Source organism: Rhagoletis pomonella, unplaced genomic scaffold (genome assembly GCF_013731165.1).
Source record: "Rhagoletis pomonella isolate Grant_MI unplaced genomic scaffold, Rhpom_1.0 Rhpom_scaffold_00001, whole genome shotgun sequence".
NCBI classification, from domain to species: Eukaryota; Metazoa; Arthropoda; class Insecta; order Diptera; family Tephritidae; genus Rhagoletis; species Rhagoletis pomonella.
The window spans coordinates 56,045,203-56,065,289 of record NW_023458555.1 but is presented as its reverse complement, the minus strand read 5'-3'; the positions used below and the strand labels follow the sequence as shown (position 1 = coordinate 56,065,289).

At 40.0% G+C, this 20,087-nt stretch overlaps 1 protein-coding gene across 1 annotated transcript; it reads right to left on the bottom strand.

Moving 5' to 3' along the window:
- Positions 1-670: 670 nt before the first annotated feature.
- On the bottom strand, positions 671-18,276 carry LOC118746345 (serendipity locus protein delta). Its single transcript, XM_036480203.1, has 2 exons — positions 18,001-18,276; positions 671-2,134 (listed from the first exon to the last, which is right to left on the bottom strand). Exons 1-2 carry the CDS (start codon positions 18,146-18,148, stop codon positions 822-824), a joined length of 1,461 nt encoding a protein of 486 aa, XP_036336096.1. The 5' UTR covers positions 18,149-18,276; the 3' UTR covers positions 671-821.
- Positions 18,277-20,087: the final 1,811 nt, after the last annotated feature.

Below are 20,087 nucleotides of genomic sequence, written 5' to 3'. Positions count from 1 at the left end.
TGGAAGATTTCAGACCTTATGTGGTAGATGTGGTATATGCTCAAAAACGTGGCAGATCAACCACAATGTGGTAGAAGTCCGATCACTGGTGCTTGCAATAGAAAAGAGGTTATGAAGAGTCAAAGTGTCGTGGCAGGCTATGTGCTCTCATTAGAAGATAGTTAAAAACAAACTTCTTTAAAAGGTTATGATGCGTGCACAAAAGTAAAAATTCATATTTTTTATTAGCACATCGTCTGCAATTGGAAAATTTAGCCAAATACGTGTGTGCTCTGTTGTACAATATACTATTGATCTATGATCCTCGTGCACCACTTGCGATTGTCAAAATTTTCTATGCATTTGGCAAAAATTTCACTAGCCTCTTGAGCTACTGAAATTTTATTCACCTCATAGTTGTTAAAAATTTACTCGCCGCGAACTTTGTTACCGATTCACACACGCTCTTAATCAAAAAGTTGTTTATTGAAACTACCTTCTTTTTTGTATCATCGATTTAACAAACTTGACCTTGTCATAAAAGTTATATTTTGAAATTTTTCGAAATCGTACTAAAAATACACCCACTTTGCGTTGATTTAAAATGTTCCACCACGTTGGATGTTGCATTCTAGCAGCTAAAGGAACGTATACTAAAAATCACAAAAAACAGACATGTCCTCACCATTTAAAATAAATAATTTATTTCACAAAAAAAAATTCGAAGCCTGTGAGAATTGCGCATATATGTATGTATACCGCTTGAAGTAATAACACCAATGGAAAAAATTTGTGTCAATATTTTTATCGTATTTTTACAGATAATCAAAATTATACTTAAATCATTGGTTCTGTTGATCATCCAAGATAACGTCATGATCGCTTTCTAAATGTTTTTCCAAGTTCTCTTTATTTTCAAATATTCGGCTACAAATAACACATCGGTGCTCTTTTGGGGGTGACGTAGTTTCAAATTTTGATATTAACGTTGACACAGCTTCCTTAGTTTCGTTTTGTTCCTGCTCATCTAACAATTGAGATGCTCGAGACCGGCATGATGGCAGTTCAATATTGTGTGTTCTCATATGCATTTTTAGTGTATAACGTTCGGTGAAAGATTTTGAGCAATGTGTGCACTGGTGTCGAGGTCTATCCTCCTTATGAATAAGCATATGATGATTGTAAGTTTTTCGCGACCTAAATGATTGGTTACATATGCTGCATATTAATGGGTTTTCTTCGGCTTCATGTCGCATCCGGTGATTGTAAAGCATATTGTCTAAAGAAAAACGTTCGCCACATTTTTCACACTGATACTCCTTTTTATCCCAATGTTTACGCATATGTCGCAAAGTATTAACTGGTCGAGTGAAACGCCTGTCACAGTAACGGCACTCGTTTTCAGTTTTACCTTCGTGCACATTCATGTGCAGCTCCAAATATTCTTCGTCCCTTCGCACTATGCCACAAATATTACAAATAAATTGTTTTACATTATGAGCCGAGGTTATATGTCTATTAAGTTCGGACTTAGTCTTGAATATCAATCCGCAAATAACGCATTCCTGACTTTTTTCGCCCAAATTGTTATCCACAGCCCAATTGTCATCATCATCATCATCACCATCATCAAACCCCTTTTCACTTTGAAAACTGTCTTCATCCTGAACATTGCTCTCAACATTTTCGTCATTACCGCCGATTTCGATAAACTCTTCTTTTGCATCTAACTCTGGATTAAAAGCGTCTTCTATCTGGCCATCTTCAACTATCATAGCTTCTGCCATTGACTCATCATAGTCAGCTTGCTCCAATTTAAGCTCCCCAGATAAAACTGACCGAAGGCGTTCGGTTAAACGCTTTTGAAAAGAAAGTAAGTTAACCATTAAATTGTCATATTCGGCTAATTCATCACAACATTCTGAACAAATACTGGCAATTCCTTGGAACACCAAGTTTGTTTTGACACAGTTAGCCAAATGCTGCAATACGACCTGAATTGGTTTTCCTGATGCCGGAACCTTGCATGACTCAATATTTTGGAATGTTTGGTTTAGAAGTTTGCTTGATTTGCCGCATAGGAAGCAATATTCGCTGGTCAACTCTCGAATAGTACCCGCAGACTCAGAAAGATCAAGTTGTGATGTCGATTTACCTGAAAAGGTAAAATATGTTTATTTAAATAATATTTCGATAATTATAGGGTCCAACTAATTCAAATTTTGTATGTAACAGAATAATCACAGAATAATTTTGAAAGAGGGTATCGTACTGACCTATTTCGCAGATTTAGCGTTTAAGCAAAAAATCATAAAAGAAAATGGGGATTTCTTTATTCTTCTAAACATTTGGAATATAATTTTCTGTTTACTTATTCCTTAGAACGTTCCGGATAACCGCAACGCATTCTTTTTATCCCGTCATAGAGGCTGCATTTCTTTATTCATTCTGAACGTTTGGAATAAACTTTTTTGTTTACTTATTCTTTAGAACGTTCCTGGTGATATATTGGCTGAATTTCTTTATTCATTCTGAATGTTTGGAATAAACTTTTTTGTTTACTTATTCTTTAGAACTTTCCTGATGATATGTTAACGTATATTTCAAACGTATTCTGTTTATTCCGGCTGTGAAATGGGATTATCCGGAATTTATAAAGAAACGCAGCCATTTATTAAAGTATATTTCAAATTCTGTTTATTCCGGCTGTGAAATGAGATTATCCGGAATGTATAAAGAAACGCAGCCAGAATATTCTGCTGAAGATGTGTATGTTTGCATATGTACAAATTAGGGATGTGCCGGATAGAGATTTTGCCGTATTCGGATATCCGGTTTGTTGGTTTTTGTTAATATTTCTATTATTAGAATGTTTAACTTTTTAGGTGTGCTCGTCCCTAAGTTATTTGTTTATTGTTATTTTTATGGCCTTATAACAATTATATTCAACAATTTTAATGAGCTTGAGGCCGTTTAAAGTGAAAACTTATTGTGGAAAACGGACTCAAGATCAACTGGCTGAGTCAGTGGTGATCGTCGGTTCGAATCTTACTGAAAGAAGTCTGATGAGGAAATGTGGTGATTTCCGAAATAGCTATCACTTCTACCATTTTTTTCAAATTATTGTTGCTTTTCCACAATAAGTTTTCACTTTAAACGGCCTCAAGCTCATAAAAATTTTTGAATATAATAATTATTATTATTATTAAAAAAAAACAACTTCTCCGTCTGCAACTCTGACTTATCGATTATTCTTGTAAATAGAGGAGAAACTTTAAAGATAAAATATAAACCACAATGAACGCCGCTAAATGTGATTAAAATCGAACTATTTTTTTTTTCAAATAAATACTAAAATCAAATAAATACCAAATAATTGCTGTCGCGATGGGAAATTTACATTATTCGTATTAAAAATACTAATTTTACACGCCACCATTAATATTTTACACATATAATAATTTATTTATTGTATTTTGTTTTATTCTTTTGTCTACAATTTTTTCTAACATTCCTTCTAACATTCCCTCTTCTTTGCTTTTTTTATTATCAAAATCATCGTTATAATTATTTTCTTACTCTCGTTTGAGAGTGTAATTTTGCCATTTGACAGTTCTAAAGGTTTTAGCCAGAAAATCGCTTAACCTTAAACTTAGCTCAAGACTTGGAATTAATGTGCTAGTTGGCGCGCGTGTTGACATATTTAAAAGACCCGTAATTATGGACGGAAAAGCTTCATATTTGGAATGTATACTACCTACGCGCATTCAACTCTTATGCAGAATATGGTCAGATGAACGAATACCCGATGAGTGCAATTTAAGTGTGCTCTGCCCAATCCACAAGAAAGACGACCCCGCCATTCACGCCAATTACCGTGGAATCAGCCTTCTAAGCATAGGTTACAAGGTCTTAGCGAGCGTATTGTGTGAATGACTGAAACCCACCGTCAATGAACTGATTGGGCCTTATCAGTGTGGCTTGACGACTGGTAGTAGGTGACTTTAATGCGCACCACGATCTTTGGCACTCAAGCCTGTCAAACGATCGTAGGGGAACAGACTTGGCTGAGCAGATAGACGATTCGACATTCTGCACAATGAACGACGACGCACCCACCAGGATTATGGGTAACTGCAGTAGCTCGCCAGACATCACAATAGTCAGCGCTGGTCTGATAAACAGCATAACGTGGCGACCTATGCTGACTCTAGCATCAGACCATCTACCCATAGTCATCTCGATTGATAAACCAACCGACTTTGCCTCCGCCAAACACCGGACCTATGTCAACTTTTCTAAAGCTGACTGGAAAGGTTACGCGGAGTTTACTGAAAACACCTTCACGTCGCTCCCCACACCAACCGATGTCCACCTCGGTGAACGTAAGTTCCGCAGGGCTATCACTGCTGCTGCAGCCCGCTTCATACCGGCAGGGTGCATATCGGACCCACGTCCAAACTTCCCTGCCGAAGCGGCTGTTTTAGCAAATGAGCGTGACAGCCTTCGTCAGGCCGATCCCGGAGATCCCCGTATCAGGGATCTCAACGCGGAGATTCGGCAACTTGTAAACGTACATAAGCGGAAGAAGTGGGAGGAGCATCTGAAGACTTGCAACTTCACCTCTGGTGTGAGCAAGCTATGGTCAACCGTGAGGTCATTGTCTAATCCGACGAAGCACGACGACAGAGTCGAAATTTCCTTCGGCGACCATGCTTCGTCGGACCCGGAGCGATGCGCGAGCTATTTTAGCCGGCAGTTCATACTGCATCCTCCGGTGGACAAAGCCAAGCGTCGAGTGACCAGAAGGCTGCACAAACTGCCAACAAATTGTGCCCCCCTTGCTTTCACTTGCGGTGAAGTTCAGGTGGCCATCGGGAAGGCGAAAGCCTCCAAAGCCATGGGTCCCGACGGTATATGCATGCTGATGCTGAAAAATTTGGGTCCTGCGGGGGGTAGCGTACCTAACGGAGGTCCTCAATTTGTCAATGGCCACTCTCATCATCCCAGACATCTGGAAGGTGGGGAGAGTGGTCCCACTGCTCAAACCGGGGAAACCTGCAAACAAAGGAGATTCGTATCGTCCGATTACACTCCTTTCCCCGGTAGCGAAGACACTCGAGGCCTTGCTACTCCCGTACTTCACAAATCACCTGACCCCAGCGAAGCATCAGCATGGTTTCCGTAAAGTGCACAGCACAACAACAGCACTTAACGCCATAAACACTCAGATAACTCGTGGCCTTAACCGTAACCGTCCCTGTGAGAGAACGATTCTAGTAGCGTTGGACCTGTCAAAGGCGTTTGACACCGTCTGCCATTCCACGCTACTAGAAGATATAGAGGCCTCCTCTCTCCCACAGAGGTTCAAACGGTGGTCGGCAAATTATCTAAGTGGTCGACATTCGTCGGTAATGTTCAGAGACAAAACGAGTAAGCAGCGAAAAATAAAACAGGGGGTTCCTCAGGGTGGTGTCCTTTCCCCGCTACTGTTTAACTTTTATATTTCAAAGCTCCCTCAACCACCAGAGGGAGTCTCGATTGTCTCCTATGCCGACGATTGCTCGATTATGGCGACTGGGAATGGAATTGATGACCTGTGTTCGAAAGTAAACGGCTATCTCTCCGAACTTTCTCGCTTCTTCACTGCAAAGTGTCTAGCCCTCTCCCCTACGAAATCCTCCGCGACCCTGTTCACAACCTGGACGAAGGAGGTCAGGCTACCGCTGGGGATTCACGTCGATGACACACCAATTCCGACGGTGAATAACCCCAAAATACTCGGAGTAACTTTCGACAGCCTGCTCTCCTTCTCTGCGCACTCAACCGCTATTGTCAATAAAGTACAGAGCCGCAACAAGGTCCTCAAGTCGCTAGCCGGCAGTACTTGGGGCAAAGACAAAGAAACGTTGCTGGCAACATACAAGGCAATAGGCCGGCCGGTTCTGAACTACGCAGCGCCAGTGTGGTCGCCTGGGACTAGTAGGACGCAGTGGACGAAGCTACAGACCGCACAAAACACCGCACTGAGGACAGCGACGGGATGCCTCCTGATGACGCCTGAACACCACCTGCACGGCGAGGCGCAAATGCTCCCGGTGAAGGAGCACAATATAATGCTCTGCGAGCAGTTCCTGATCGGGACCCACAGAAGTGGCCACCCGTGCAGACAGCTGCTTGCAGAGGAGCCCTCGCCTAGGCACGTCAGGAGGCATCTATATGAACTAACGGACGAAGTCCAGAGGTTCATTAAGCAACCTCTGGACCCGACAGCCTACAGACAGGCCTTGAACGGCATTCACAGGGACTCAGTCTCGAGTTATGTAGACTCTAGACCTGTGAATGCCGTTCTAGGCACACCACCCCCGGACATTGACGAGACGGAGCTTCATCTGCCTCGGGAGACGCGCACCACACTTGCACAACTTCGCTCCGGCTACTGCAGCAGGTTAAACTCCTACCTGAGTAGGCTGAATGAGGATGTGCCTAATGAATGTCCGGCATGCGGAGAGACCCCACATGACTCGAAACATCTCTTCGCATGCCCGGCAAACCCGACATCCCTAACGACCTTGTCCTTATGGGCAAACCCCGCAGAAGCTGCACGCTTCCTAGGGTTGCCGTTAGTGGAACTTGACGACAACGACTGAGATACCAACCGATCTGGGCGGGGTTGTTGTAGCCGCTACAACAACAACAACAACTGGAAAATTCACCATAGACCAGGTATTCAAAATACGCAAAATCTCGGGAAAGACCCGCGAGAAAAGGATCGACACTCACCATCTATTTGTCGACTTTAAAGCCGCTTTCGACAGCACTAAAAGGAGTGCTCAGTGAAAAATGGAGATACACACATCTGTCTTCGTATCGAAGAGAAGCTGGCTTTAGATATGCTACAGATATGTTTGAGTTAAAAATTCTAAAATAATAAATTGCTAATCATTTTAAAAATTTTAAAATCGGCTATTGAATTTTCAGGGGCTTATTTCATAAAGTGTCAGTGATAACTTTGTAACGACAGGTATTTTCTATGTTGTCAGTGACAATTCGACAGTTTAGTGGTTGTTTTGTTTCATAAAAACCAATTGTCACCACTTCTTAAATCAGTTTACAAAACTCTCCTGTGAAAGCTTTCCGACGGAGTTATTTGGTTTTGTCGTTATAGTCGCGTCATTTTTGTCAGAGGTACAATTGCCAGCCGTATGGGCTTATCAGTGTGGCTTTAGACCTGGAAAATCCACCATAGACCAGGTATTCACAATACGCCAAATCTTGGAAAAGACCCGCGAGAAAAGGATCGACACTCACAACCTATTTGTCGACTTTAAAGCCGCCTTTGACAGCACTAAAAGGAGTTGCCTATACGCCGCTATATCTGAATTTGGCATCCCCTCAAAACTCATACGGCTGTGTAAAATGTCGTTGAACAATACCACCAGCTCCGTCAGAATTGGGAAAGACCTCTCCGAGCCGTTCGCCACAAAACGGGGTTTCAGACAGGGCGACTCCCTTTCATGTGACTTCTTTAATCTGATGTTGGAGAAGATAATAAGAGCTGCAGAACTGAACCGCTCAGGAACAATTTACTACAAGAGCGTGCAATTGCTGGCTTATGCCGATGACATCGACATCATCGGTAACAAAAACCGCGAAGTCTGTTCTGCCTTTTCCAAGTTGGATAGGGAAGCAAAGCGCATGGGTCTGGTGGTAAACGAGGACAAGACGAAGTATCTCCTGTCATCAAACAAACAGTCAGCACATTCGCGCCTTGGCACCCACGTCACTGTTGACAGTTACAATTTCGAGAAAGTAGAGAATTTCGTTTACTTGGGAACCAGCATTAACACCAATAATAATGTCAGCATTGAAATCCAACGTAGAATCACTCTTGCCAACAAGTGCTACTTTGGACTGAGTAGGCAATTCAGGAGTAAAGTCCTCTCTCGACGTACGAAAACCAAGCTCTATAAGTCACTCATCATGCCCGTGCTGGTATATGGCGCAGAAGCATGGACAATGACAACATCCGATGAGGCGGCTCTTGGGGTGTTTGAGAGAAAGATTTTGCGGAAGATTTACGGTCCTTTACGCGTTGGCGACGGCGAGTACCGCAGACGATGGAACGATGAGCTGTATGAGCTTTACAACGATATGGACATAGTGCAGCGAATTAAAATACAGCGGCTCCGCTGGCTTGGTCATGTCGTTCGAATGGACACCGACGCTCCAGCTCTGAAAGTATTCAACTCGGAACCCGCTGGTGGTAGCAGAGGAAGAGGGAGGCCCCCACTGCGATGGAAAGATCAGGTGGAGAAGGACTTGGCTTCACTTGGTGTTTCCAATTGGCGTCAGTTGGCACAGAGGAGAAATGACTGGCGTGCTTTGCTGAACTCGGCCAAAATCGCTTAGGCGGTTACAGCGCCAAAAAAGAAGAAGAAGAAGACAATTGCCAGCACAATTGTCGACAATTTCCCATATTACTGTCGTTTTACAAAAACTTTCACAATTGCCTACAAGCGTATAGGAAACAGAAAAAATTTCGCCAACAATTCTGGCAGTGAAAGTTTATAGTAAAATCGACAATTGCATGTATGCAATAGGCCCCAGGTAGCTTTAAAATAAAATGTTAATACTTCATCATAAAGTTTCAGTTTATATAAGTCAACATCTTCAACAAAGGGGCATAACCACCCTAGAGAAAAATAATCCCCTTCAAGTTTATTCAAGTGCTACTGAGGATACGTCAATGTATTTGTCCCATATACCCTGCAGCGGAAAAACCTAGTACAGAACTAGTGAGTCGGGAGTCGAATACCGGTACCTCGCAAAACTACCACCCATGCTTTCTACTGTCGCATTTAACATAGAGTTGTCCTAGGAGGTGACAATTTACTCCCGCTGTGTAACTTGTTGCCTGTAAAAGTACCAGTTTTTTTTTCGTTGTGCACTTTACAGATACGTTTTAATAAAAAAAAAAAAAAAAAAAACGAAAATAAAAATTCTAAATTATATGTACTGCATGCATAGTGAGATTTGAACTTGGACACTTTCGGCCGCAACTAATTGTAGCTAGCATCTTTGCGCACTTAGCTGTGGGCACAACATGTACATAAGTGTGCTTTCAAATGTTCGCTTTGAATCAAGCCAGGCGACGATTTGTTCAAATTAAGATTTGTCTTTCCTATTTATTTTGAAATTTTATTATTTTGCTGAACTGATTCTTGATGATAATTTTAACAAAATTGTCATTTAAACTCGATATATCTCAGTCGTTTGTGTATCGATCGATTTGAAATTTTCATACAATAAACCATGATAAAAATATAGTAAGGTAGAACCGCTGAGAGTCACTTTTAAAATTCTTGACGTTTCCAAACAATTTAATTTTTAAATTTACTCACAAACTCACACACACATTTTCATTTTCAATCTCAAGCAACAACAATTTCGAACAATTTCAATTTTTTATTTTCACTTTTATATGATTTTAAAATGTTGGCAAACTTCAAAAAAAAAAAATAATCATGGCCGACAAATTGAGAGAACGGTTCTACCTTGCTATGTTTTTATCATGCAATAAACTACAAACTATTCCAAAGAATTTAAGTTCAACACAACTTTTTAATACTCAGTACAAATAAAACTACAGGTTTATAACTTTTTTATGAATTAAGAGGGTGTTTGTTTTCAAATGCAAAAGTTGTGTTATAAAGTTTGAAATAAATTTTTAGTTTTAAAACAGTATTGTAAATGACTATCTAAGGAAATTTTTGCGAAAGTTTTAGATTTAAACATCAAATGGTTGCAAAGTTATAACATTATTATTATGACTCGCACGGCTAGCAGATTAGCGCGCTGCGCTCTAAAAGGCTTTATCACTCGGAATAGTAAAAAAATATTCGTTCAGAATTTTCACCATGAAAATGGAAAAATTTTGGAAAACGCATTGTACCATCGTATAGCCCGTACAAAAATCTATAGAAATCAAAGTTTTCGAATTATTTTTCCCATTTTCTATCTGCTTGCCAGCTAGTCGAAAAGTAGCCTGTTTTGCACCGCTCAGGGCGCGGGGATATTTGACGTGAATTGCCCCATATAAACATATTTGAAAAGAAACCAAAAAAATTTAAAAAGTAGTAGTTACGTAAAAAGAGATATCTATATATGTATTACTTTATTTTGGCACTTTTCAGTCCGATATTTGCCTGGTGGTCAGACGAGGGAAACAGAACATGGAAAAGTATTCAAAATTTATTATTTGTATTTAAATGATAAATAACAAATTCCTTTATGTAATAAGGGAGCACTAAATATCATATTAAAACGACCAATAACCTTTAGAAGGTGTAATATGTAACCAATAGCTCGATTTCTTACTACCTGGAGCATAATAAGCTATTGGAACTAGTAATGTAACTATTACGAAAGCGACAGTTGTAACCGACCCCGCTGCAGGGTATTTACAGATACAAATACATAGAAAACCTGCGCATGCGCAAAACGTACATTTGGCTCAAAACCAGTGTTGCCACAAAAAAATACCAAACTCCTCAAAAACAAATGAAAAATCCTCAAAATCCGAACAAGTTACTCAAAGTTTTCTTGTTGCAGATTACATACTATTCATTGGTACTTAGAATAAAAATTAATTACTTTCTCCAATTCAATTGGTACATTTGTTCTTGCGGTTCAAACAAAGTATCACCATTATTTTTTATGCCTTGCTTTGTATATAATATTGCTGCAACTATATCAGTGCTCAATTTAGTCCTCAAGTCAGTCTTACACATGCAGGGAAATTTGGACGTGGGTCCGTGATGCATCCTGCGGGTACGAAGCGAGCTGCATCAGCGGTGACAGCCCTGCGGAACTTTCGTTCGCCAGGGTGTTTTCAGTAAATTCCGCGAAGCCTATCCAATCAGTTTTGGAGAAATTCATATAGGTTCGATGCTCCGCGGAAGCAAAGTCGGTTGGTTTATCGATCGAGATGACTATGGGCAGATGGTCTGATGCCAAGGTCAGCATAGATCGCCGTGATATGCTGTTTATCAGACCAGCGCTGACTATTGTTATGTCTGGCGAGCTGCAGCAGCTGCCCATAATCCTGGTAGGTGCGTCGTCGTCCATTATGCAGAATGTAGAATCGTCTTATCTGCTCAGCGAAATCGGTTCCCCTACGATCGTTTGACAGGCTTGAGTGCCAAAGATCGTGGTGCGCATTAAAGTCACCTACTACCATTCGGTTTTCACCTCTGAGGAGCGCACCTACGTCAGGGTGATATCCTGCCGGGCAGCAGGTGACAGGGGGTATATAAACGTTGAATATTTCGAGCTCAACAACGCCTGACCGGATAGCAATGCCCTGACATTCCAGGGTGGTATCCCTGCGGTCGATGTCTGCTTCGATAAGACGATACTGCACGGTGTGGTGCGTGATGAACCATTATCTCGCTCGCGATCTCGACGGTGCACGTTGTACCCTGCACAATTCAACAATGTTGAATTGCTTTGTAACTTCGTCTCTTGGACCACAGCTATCAGTGTACCATGCCTTCCCATAAAGACGGTTATCTCCTCGATCTTGCTCTGAAGCCCGTTGCAGCTAAATTGAAGTAGCTTCATGTGGTTCGGGAGACGTGTGGTAATGCGGGATATGAGAGATGTGTGTTTGGCGTGTCGCCATTGGCTGTGTGCGCTGCTGAGGTGGTTGCTGCCCTGTGGTGGTGGTGGGTGGCGTCGCGGTTAAGGTTTGCGACCGTGCTGCGCAACACGAGCCCTCGAAGTTCCTCATCCAGTCACGCGTGGTGCGCAGACCTGAACATGCACTAAAGTGGCACCAGCCAAGGCAGGTGTTGCACTTGACTGATGTCACATTACGGAATATCCTGGTCTGACATACCGTGCAGATTGAAGGAAAAACTAAGAGTTGTTGGCGGCGGCGTGTGGGTTGTTGTGCTGTGGTGTTTGAGTGGCACTGCTCAGGTGGACTGGGGTTAGCCGTGGAGGCTGCTCTGTTTGAGCAGCAGGGGGCCACAAAAGACATGGTCCACTGCCGATGTGTCCGTAGTGCAGAGCAGACTCTAAGGTGACTCCACCCCTCGCAAGCATTGCTCTTGCCTGAGGTGGAGCTGTGGTGTATTCGTCTCTGGCATACATAGCAGGTATAGGTTTCTGGCCCTGGGTTTGACTCGATGCCAGCCCTGAGTAGACGAATACGTAGCGAATGAAGCCCTATGGACGAACACCTTCTGAGATACTTCGCCGACCTAAACTGGTTTAGATCGCCGAAACAACACCCCCTTGATCGGGTAAAACCCGAGTCATTCCGGTACGTAGAACCGCCTGTCGTGTTTTGAAGGTGTTTTTATTTAATGAATTGTGATTAATTGGTTAATATTCAAGTCGTAAAGCAATTTATAACTAATCGAGTTAAGTGTAAAGTGAAGGGGAATACAAAAATGTATTGGTGAAGTGGCTGATTTAAGGAGAATAGGAGTGATAAATGTACTCTAATTTCCGAATTTTAAAAAAAAATGGCATATTTCAAACCCAATTTGTAAATAAATTAGTGACCAAAATTTACAAAACTAAGTGTTAAAATATTGCGTAGACCCTTGAATACAAGTGTGTGGAATTTTTTTTTGGATTGGGCCACCCCTTTGGACGGAATAGCCCGATATAGTTGTGAGCGCTACTAAACCCCACCCAAAGGGGCTGAACACCTTTTGCAGAGAACATATCACATTAATACAGTTGTTTTATTGCACTGCTGGCAGTTGTACTTAAACCTAACTATATAAAATTATACGCCAAATTAAAGGTATTTTTATGGTCTTTCCGATAAACATACATATTTGTTAATATAGTTAATTACTTATTTTTTTACGAAAAACATAGGCATAGATCAAGATAACCAACCGTTCAGCTATAGAAAAAATAAAAATGCAGATTGCGAGTACTTTTTACGCTGATTTTAACTATATAAATATTACTAGCAGATCCGGCGAACTTCGTCCCGCCCAAAATTTTTTATATATTTTATTGAAACTTTTTGGTCCAACATTTTCACCAACAATTCACGTTTAAGGTTTGGTGGTCATTTGCCGCTTTAAATAACCTAAGGAAAGTTTTATATCCGTTCCTGAAATTCTCCAGTTGTGCGGCATTTCATTTTCACTCCCTGGCGGCAACAATGACCCGGTTCTATAGTGAATGTCCTAAAAGCTTTACAGTATAGTAGGTGGCAATTTCAAAATGTGTGCGAATCATTGTTCTACAGAAATGCAATATACATATATTTGTTTTAGACGAAATACCTTAAAAGTTTGAACGCATAATAATATTGGAAAATCACATCCATTGGGCCAATTGCAACGCAGGAGCGTTCGATATACTCAATGGTGCAACAGGTCGATTTAATCTGACCTTCACCGCACCTTTTCTCACTTGGCTATTTTTAGTAATAGCTCGACTTCAGCACCACCTCGCAGCACGTTTTTGCAATAGTATTGCATACATATTTAAAACATTTGCCAAATCGGATCATAAATAAGATTTTTAGTAATAACTCAACTACAGCGCCAACTGTCGGATTAAATTGTGAAACTAAACCATCCAGAGACCCACTCAAATACACAAAAAGTTTCGTTAAAATCCGTACAACCATTTAGGAGGAGATCACTCACAAACACACCTACAGAAGAATAAAAAAATTCATTCAAAGATAGCTAAAGGTCGGTACGTTTGTAGGCCTCACACCCGTTTTCAAATAGCCCAAATTTTCTCCATGAGTATGGGCTTGATTTCAAGTATATATGTACATATCTCCATACGAAGTTCCAGTACAGTACCATGAATACTTTCAGAAATATGCAGTATAAAAATTCGATTTATATGGGAGGTGCCACGCCCCCCTTTCCAAGAGCTGCCCTCTTTCTTCATGAGTATGCGATTGATTTCGTATATCTCCATACCAAGTTCCAGAACTCTACCATGAACACTTCCAAAGATAGGCAGTATGAAAAATTCGGTTTGTATGGAAGATGCCACGCCCCCTTTTCCAATAGTTCCAATTTTTCTCCAAGAGTATGCGATTTATTTCGTACATCTCCATACAAAACTCTAGAACTCTACCAAAAAATTTCCAGAGATAAGCATTATGAAAAATTCGGTTTGTATGGAAGATGCCACGCCCCCTTTTCCAATAGTTCGAATTTTTCTCCAAGAGTATGCGATTTATTTCGTACATCTCCATACAAAACTCTAGAACTGTACCAAAAAATTTCCAGAGATAAGCAGTATGAAAAATTCGGTTTGTATGGGAGATGTCACACCCCTTTTTACAATAGCTAAAAATTTTCTCCAAGGGTATGCGATTGATTTCGTATATCTCCATACCAATTTCCAAAACTCTACCATGCACACTTTCGGTTTGTATGGGAAGTGCCACGCCCCCTTTACATATAGATATTTTTCAGCCTAAAACCATCCTTGGTACACGTGCGGCAGGTGGCAGTTTCAAAAAAATCGGTTCAGCCGCTGTCGAGCCTTGCGAAAACTAACAAACGGCTTTCTAAATATATATTAGTTGAGATATATTATATATTATAATTATATTTTGACAGTATCCGTTGTTTCTGATTTGCGCAAAAAAATCTTCCCTAGTGACGAATTCGCCCCTTGATATGGTCGTTACTTAAAGCTATTTGGAAAACGGGATCTATAAGCTTATCCAGGCAAAAAGCTACCTACGTACCGAATTTTAAGCAAATCGGACCATAAATACGATTTCTTCGAACAGATCGGTCCCTGGTCCACTTCTCGAACAAAATGGATAATATATGCTAATATATGCTAAAAAGCTACCTACGTACCGAATTTTAAGCAAATCGGACCGTAAATACGATTTTTTCGAATAGATGAGTCCCTGGTCCACTTCTCGGAAAAAATGGACCATATGTCCTAATATATGCTAAAAAACTACTTACCTACCGAATTTTAAGCAAATCGGACCATAAATGCGATTTTTTGGAATAGATCGGTCCCTGGACCATTTCCCGGAATATATGCTAAAAAGTTACTTACGTACTAAATTTTAAGCAAATCGGACTATAATAAGATTTTTTCGAATAGACTGGTCCCTGGTCCACCTACCCGAAAAAAGTAAAATTTTTTTAGCCTAAAACATGGTGGTTACCGAAAGCTATTTGTATACAAAATTTCATGAAAATCGGACCAGCCGTTCGCGAGATTACCTGTTACAAAAAAAGGGACTTCTCTTTATATAATTAGTATAGATTTGCCGCATTTAAAAAGTAAAGTAGATATAAAAGGTAAAACAAAAAAAAAGTGATATTTTTAAATATTAATAACGGTACTCATCGATTCGCGCAAGTTTCATATTTGGGCAATTAGGCAACTTTGCGCAGTGTGTTTCATGAGGACAATTTTATATTCTGTGCAATTTCAGACATTAATCATTTGAAAATGTCAATTTAAAAAGTTGAACAATTGAAACTCGAATTTAAGAAAATATTTAAGTCTTACGAAAAAGCGTTGAGCACAATTCAAAATGAAAGTAAACAAAATAGTTAACTGAGGGTTGCACATCACATTGCGCAAATTTGCGCGACAAAATTTCCGCGCAAACTTGCCCTTTTTGTGCAAATACCTTTCAATACAAATTTTGACATTTCATTTGCGAGGATTTTAAATTGCACAGTTTGCCCAGTTTGCGAGAGTTTTGCGCTTTTAAATGAGTACCCTTAATGTTTAATGGTAATTTTATTAGGTAATGATGTCAAAATAAAGACAATTAATTTATCTTCAAGCTAATATGTAACATGTGTATGCTTTTTTATAAACCTAAGCCAAAAATATTATAAAATAAAAAGCAAAATTCATAGTTTTTTCATTCATAGAATTCAGTGATAATAAATAATATAAATGCAGGTATGTGCAAATGTAGTTAATTAAACGGGTTGGCTTTCCATTATGGCCCCTAGGGAGTTCTTAGAAAAATGGCCAAAAATCACAATTTTCATTTGCGTTGTTTCGCTTGAAAAATGTTAAATATTCATTTGCACAAGACATTTTTATATACAAGACATTTTTATATACACGACATTTTTATATAAAACACCCAGTAACCATAATAAATCACTGTGGCGGCATCCCCAGGTTTAGCGCACAGAAAGAGAATTCTATTGGGCCTCCGCACACTGGACTGCTCAATCCGCCTAAAACCGGGTTTGTGTGGATAAGAGGGGGAAGAGAGTTCGGGTTTACCTCGCTAATTTCAGTCCACGAAAATCGCGGATGGACGGTGGACTGGCACGCACACATAGACACCATGTTTTCTTTTTCGTTTTGTTTGCATGTGCCACATGCACTAATACAATCATGCGTAGTTCATGTATACAAAACTGAAACCTGTTTTCTGCCGACTCCCCAGTCCAGTGTGCGTTCGAGTGGTGGACTGCTCAGTGCGACTAAGCAGGCTAGTGTGCTCAGGCCCATTTACCTCATCTTTTCCCAAGACTACATCACTTGGTGCTCAAGAAAAGGAGAATTCTATTTGGTAAGGGTTATGATCCCTAAGTGCGGTCGAGGGCCGCCTACACAGAAAGGTGTTCTCTGCAAGAGGTGTTCAGCTCCGCTTCTTCGGCAATACAGAAAGGAGAGTTCAACTTTGTAAGGGTTATGAGCCCTAACGCGGCCGAAGGCCTCCTACGCAGAAAGAAGTTCTGGGCAAAAGAAACTTATCACCCACACTTGTCACTTGCTTGTAAATGCTTTGAATTTATTTTATCACTGAATTCTTAAACCTCAAAAGTAGATCATAACAAAATATGTACATATATCAAATTAAAGGGAAGAACTTGCACTTTCTAAAAAAATATATATGTTTTTAGTCATGAACGAAAGACACAAGATCACGCCTTCCCGAAAGAATGAAAAAAGTTATTTTCTAGCTGTTGAAATTTCGACGCCATCTTTGTTGTAAGAAGTAAACAACGAAGAGAACCAAAAAACCCGCGTAATTGTAGAACGCATGAATAATCATTTTTATTATGCAAATTCTTGTATCAATCATGTCGTTGTGTTAAATTATTCGTTACCTCATGTGTGCACACGTTGTCACAAGCGAAAATTAAGAAAATATAAGCTTTGAAAATGTTGAAAATTCCACGTTTAGGCCCCCTAGCGCCGCCCCTGTCAATTTGCACCAAAAAAAAAGCCTACCATTAAATTCAGCAGAAAGGGGCGCACCACGTCCAAGTATTCTATTTTCTCTAGTTCAAGGGTAGGTATTCTTTAGGTATGCTAATTTTCCTCTTTTAACATTTTCTTATTACTTTTATACTATTTTTGGTTCTCAGGTCCTGTACTTCTTTGAGCTTTGAAATAGTTGGTCCCATTACCCATGATGCCCTCTTAAATTCTGTGTTCATATGGAAAAGTAGCTTATGTCGAAAGGCTGGCTTTAGTATAAATCGGCATTCGCAGCATACGATTGCGAATGACTCACTGGCGCTAAGCCGTTGAACAACTTTTGGTAAATAAACGTGGAAGAAATAGTTTCGATACTAGCAAGTCAATATTCTTATTAAGTCTCATCAAAAAATTCCTTGTCGTTTAAAAAATAAAGGGATTGCCGCATTATACTAAAGCCAGCCTTTCGACATAAGCCACTTTTCCATACGAACACAGAATTATACCATGTTAAAAAAATTGTTATACAGGGTATTGAGACTCGGGATTTGCACGTTCAAACCAAATTTGTCTTCCTCTTGATTGAATGTTGGAAGTCGATTCTAACCTTTATCGATTTGGATAATGGCGTCAAATCAACTAACCGCCGAAAAGTTTGGTTAGGGATGGTTAGTCGATACCCGATTCATAAGCTATATTCCTTTTCAACTTTGAAATCGACCCACTACTCAAGCGATAAAACAGTACATTCGAAAATATTTTATATTTTAACCCAGACAAGCGGCGGAAGTTAGATATACCTACCTGTGTCTATTCCATGCATAGCTCTTAGGTGAAACGAAAGTGTAGTTGTGCTTTTGTTATATTTTAACGATTTATTACACTCTTTACACCTTACTCTTCTGCCATCGTCTACTTTGACAAAATACTTCCAAACTGCACTAACTCGCATTATCAAACGTTAAAAATGACGATATAGTTGTTAAACTAAGTGTTCTTATAAAATTTTCCGAAATAATTTAGTGATGGTCGTTCATTAATAAATAACTTAAACGCACACCATCGCTAGTTGTACCGGAACGGGTGGAATTTATGAAACAAAGGAGGGTAGCCTAAGTCTACGTTTACACGAAGCCTTTTCGCTGGACAGCCACTTAATGGGCCGTATGAATAAAAATAACTTATTGCTTTTGCTTAATATTTCATACCTTTTACTTCAATTTTGTTTGAACAAATCAAGTAAATGATCTGAAATTTTAGGAAAAAGCAATTACTTATTTTTATTCATACGGCCAATGAAGCCGAAGCCTAAAATTAAGCGTGCCCCCAGCGTTGCCATAAGTGAAGAATTATCTTGAAAATTAAGATATTTCGGGCTATTTTTTAATAAAAATTTTTACAATGAAAATATCTCCAAAATGAAGATTTTTGTGTACGATGTAAAATGTTTAAAGTTTATGTTAAAATGGTTAACTTATTTATAAAATCCTTGCTACATCATTGAGAAATGAAGAAAAATGAAATATGAAATCCCCCTACAATATTGTTACGATTATCCTTGAAGCTGAAATTAGTCAAGAACGTAAACCTACCGGTACGTAAACCCGAGTCAGCTGACACGATCTGTCTTACCAAAGCGCCATGTAAATGAAAACTCAACACCGCAGAATTTTTCTGTAGTTGTAGCCCGTAGCGCAGAAATTTGCGGAATTTAGATTTTTCCGTGTCAGCTGATTTCTCCTTCTTTAGATGGTTGCCACTTAGTCAGTTTTACAGATGGTAAAAAAGATATAAGTTCCTATTCAAAATATGTTTAAAATATTTGAAATTTACTATTGAATAAGGTTTTTGTTGAAAACTAAGTAGTTTATACTTAGCTAAAATCTATTATTGCACGAAAAATTGTAGTTGAAAGGGTAAGTTTATGAAAAGGCATTGATGAGTGGCAACAGTGTAGTAAGCAACACTGAGGGCTCCAGTAATCGACAAAATTCTGCGTATACAGACTGCGTTTAAGTATACGTTCTGCGCTCTCGACTAATTTCAGCTTGAAACCTCGTCCGGATCTTCCAAATATTCTCCGGCTCGTATCGCTTTATTGTTAAATAAATGCTAACGATGACCAAATTGGGGTACAATTAACTTTATTGTACAACAAACAATTTACAATACTTGCTAATACAGTAAAAACACTTTACAATACTTGCTAAATCAATAAAAATGCTTTACTAAACTGGTTAACACAATTAAACTTATAGCTTGCTTATTCGCAACCCACTTCTCTGCTCACTTTACTAGTAGCTTGCTGACTTGTATCTCGTAACTAACCCAACTCCGCTGTGTCGTGGCTCTTATATACCTGCGCTCGCACTTATGGCAACTCTAGAAAGTTCTGAAGTTTATCGCTCATTCTCTTTCTCTCGGTGTTCGCAGTGTTCATCATACTTGACGTTTCTCTTTGTGGAACATTCTACGTCATTCCTCGAACATTCTGCCTATTTCTCGTAGTTCGCTTCGCGTTGCCGCAGTATTCGCCACACTGCCCTCCACCTAAGTCTGATCGTCCCGATCAGATACACTTGCTGTTCCAAACGTTGCTAGTCTTTCATCTTGGATCTCGGTCTACCAGCTGTCTGGATTGGATGCACTGCGTCCTTCAACCGTTTGTCAATCCTATACGGACCTTTCCAGTTACAATGTTGTTCGGAGGTGACGCCTTTATTCGGCTGCGGCATGTGCATCAACACCAAATCGCCTTCCTGTAGCTCCTCTCGGCTCGATGCGTTGCTGGACATTGCTTCCAGCTTATCTCCGGTGGTGCACCATCTCACATGGTCGTGCTTCTCCCGGCCACTGGTAGTGACCAGACCACGTCTCCTCTTGTGTACATG

Bases quoted from the DNA above. Each gene is read 5' to 3' on its own strand.
- LOC118746345 (XM_036480203.1), bottom strand. From the start codon at position 18,148: ATGCGAGTTAGTGCAGTTTGGAAGTATTTTGTCAAAGTAGACGATGGC. The intron at 2,135-18,000 runs GTAGGTATATCT...TTACCTTTTCAG, and splicing joins TATGCATGGAATAGACACAG to GTAAATCGACATCACAACTT.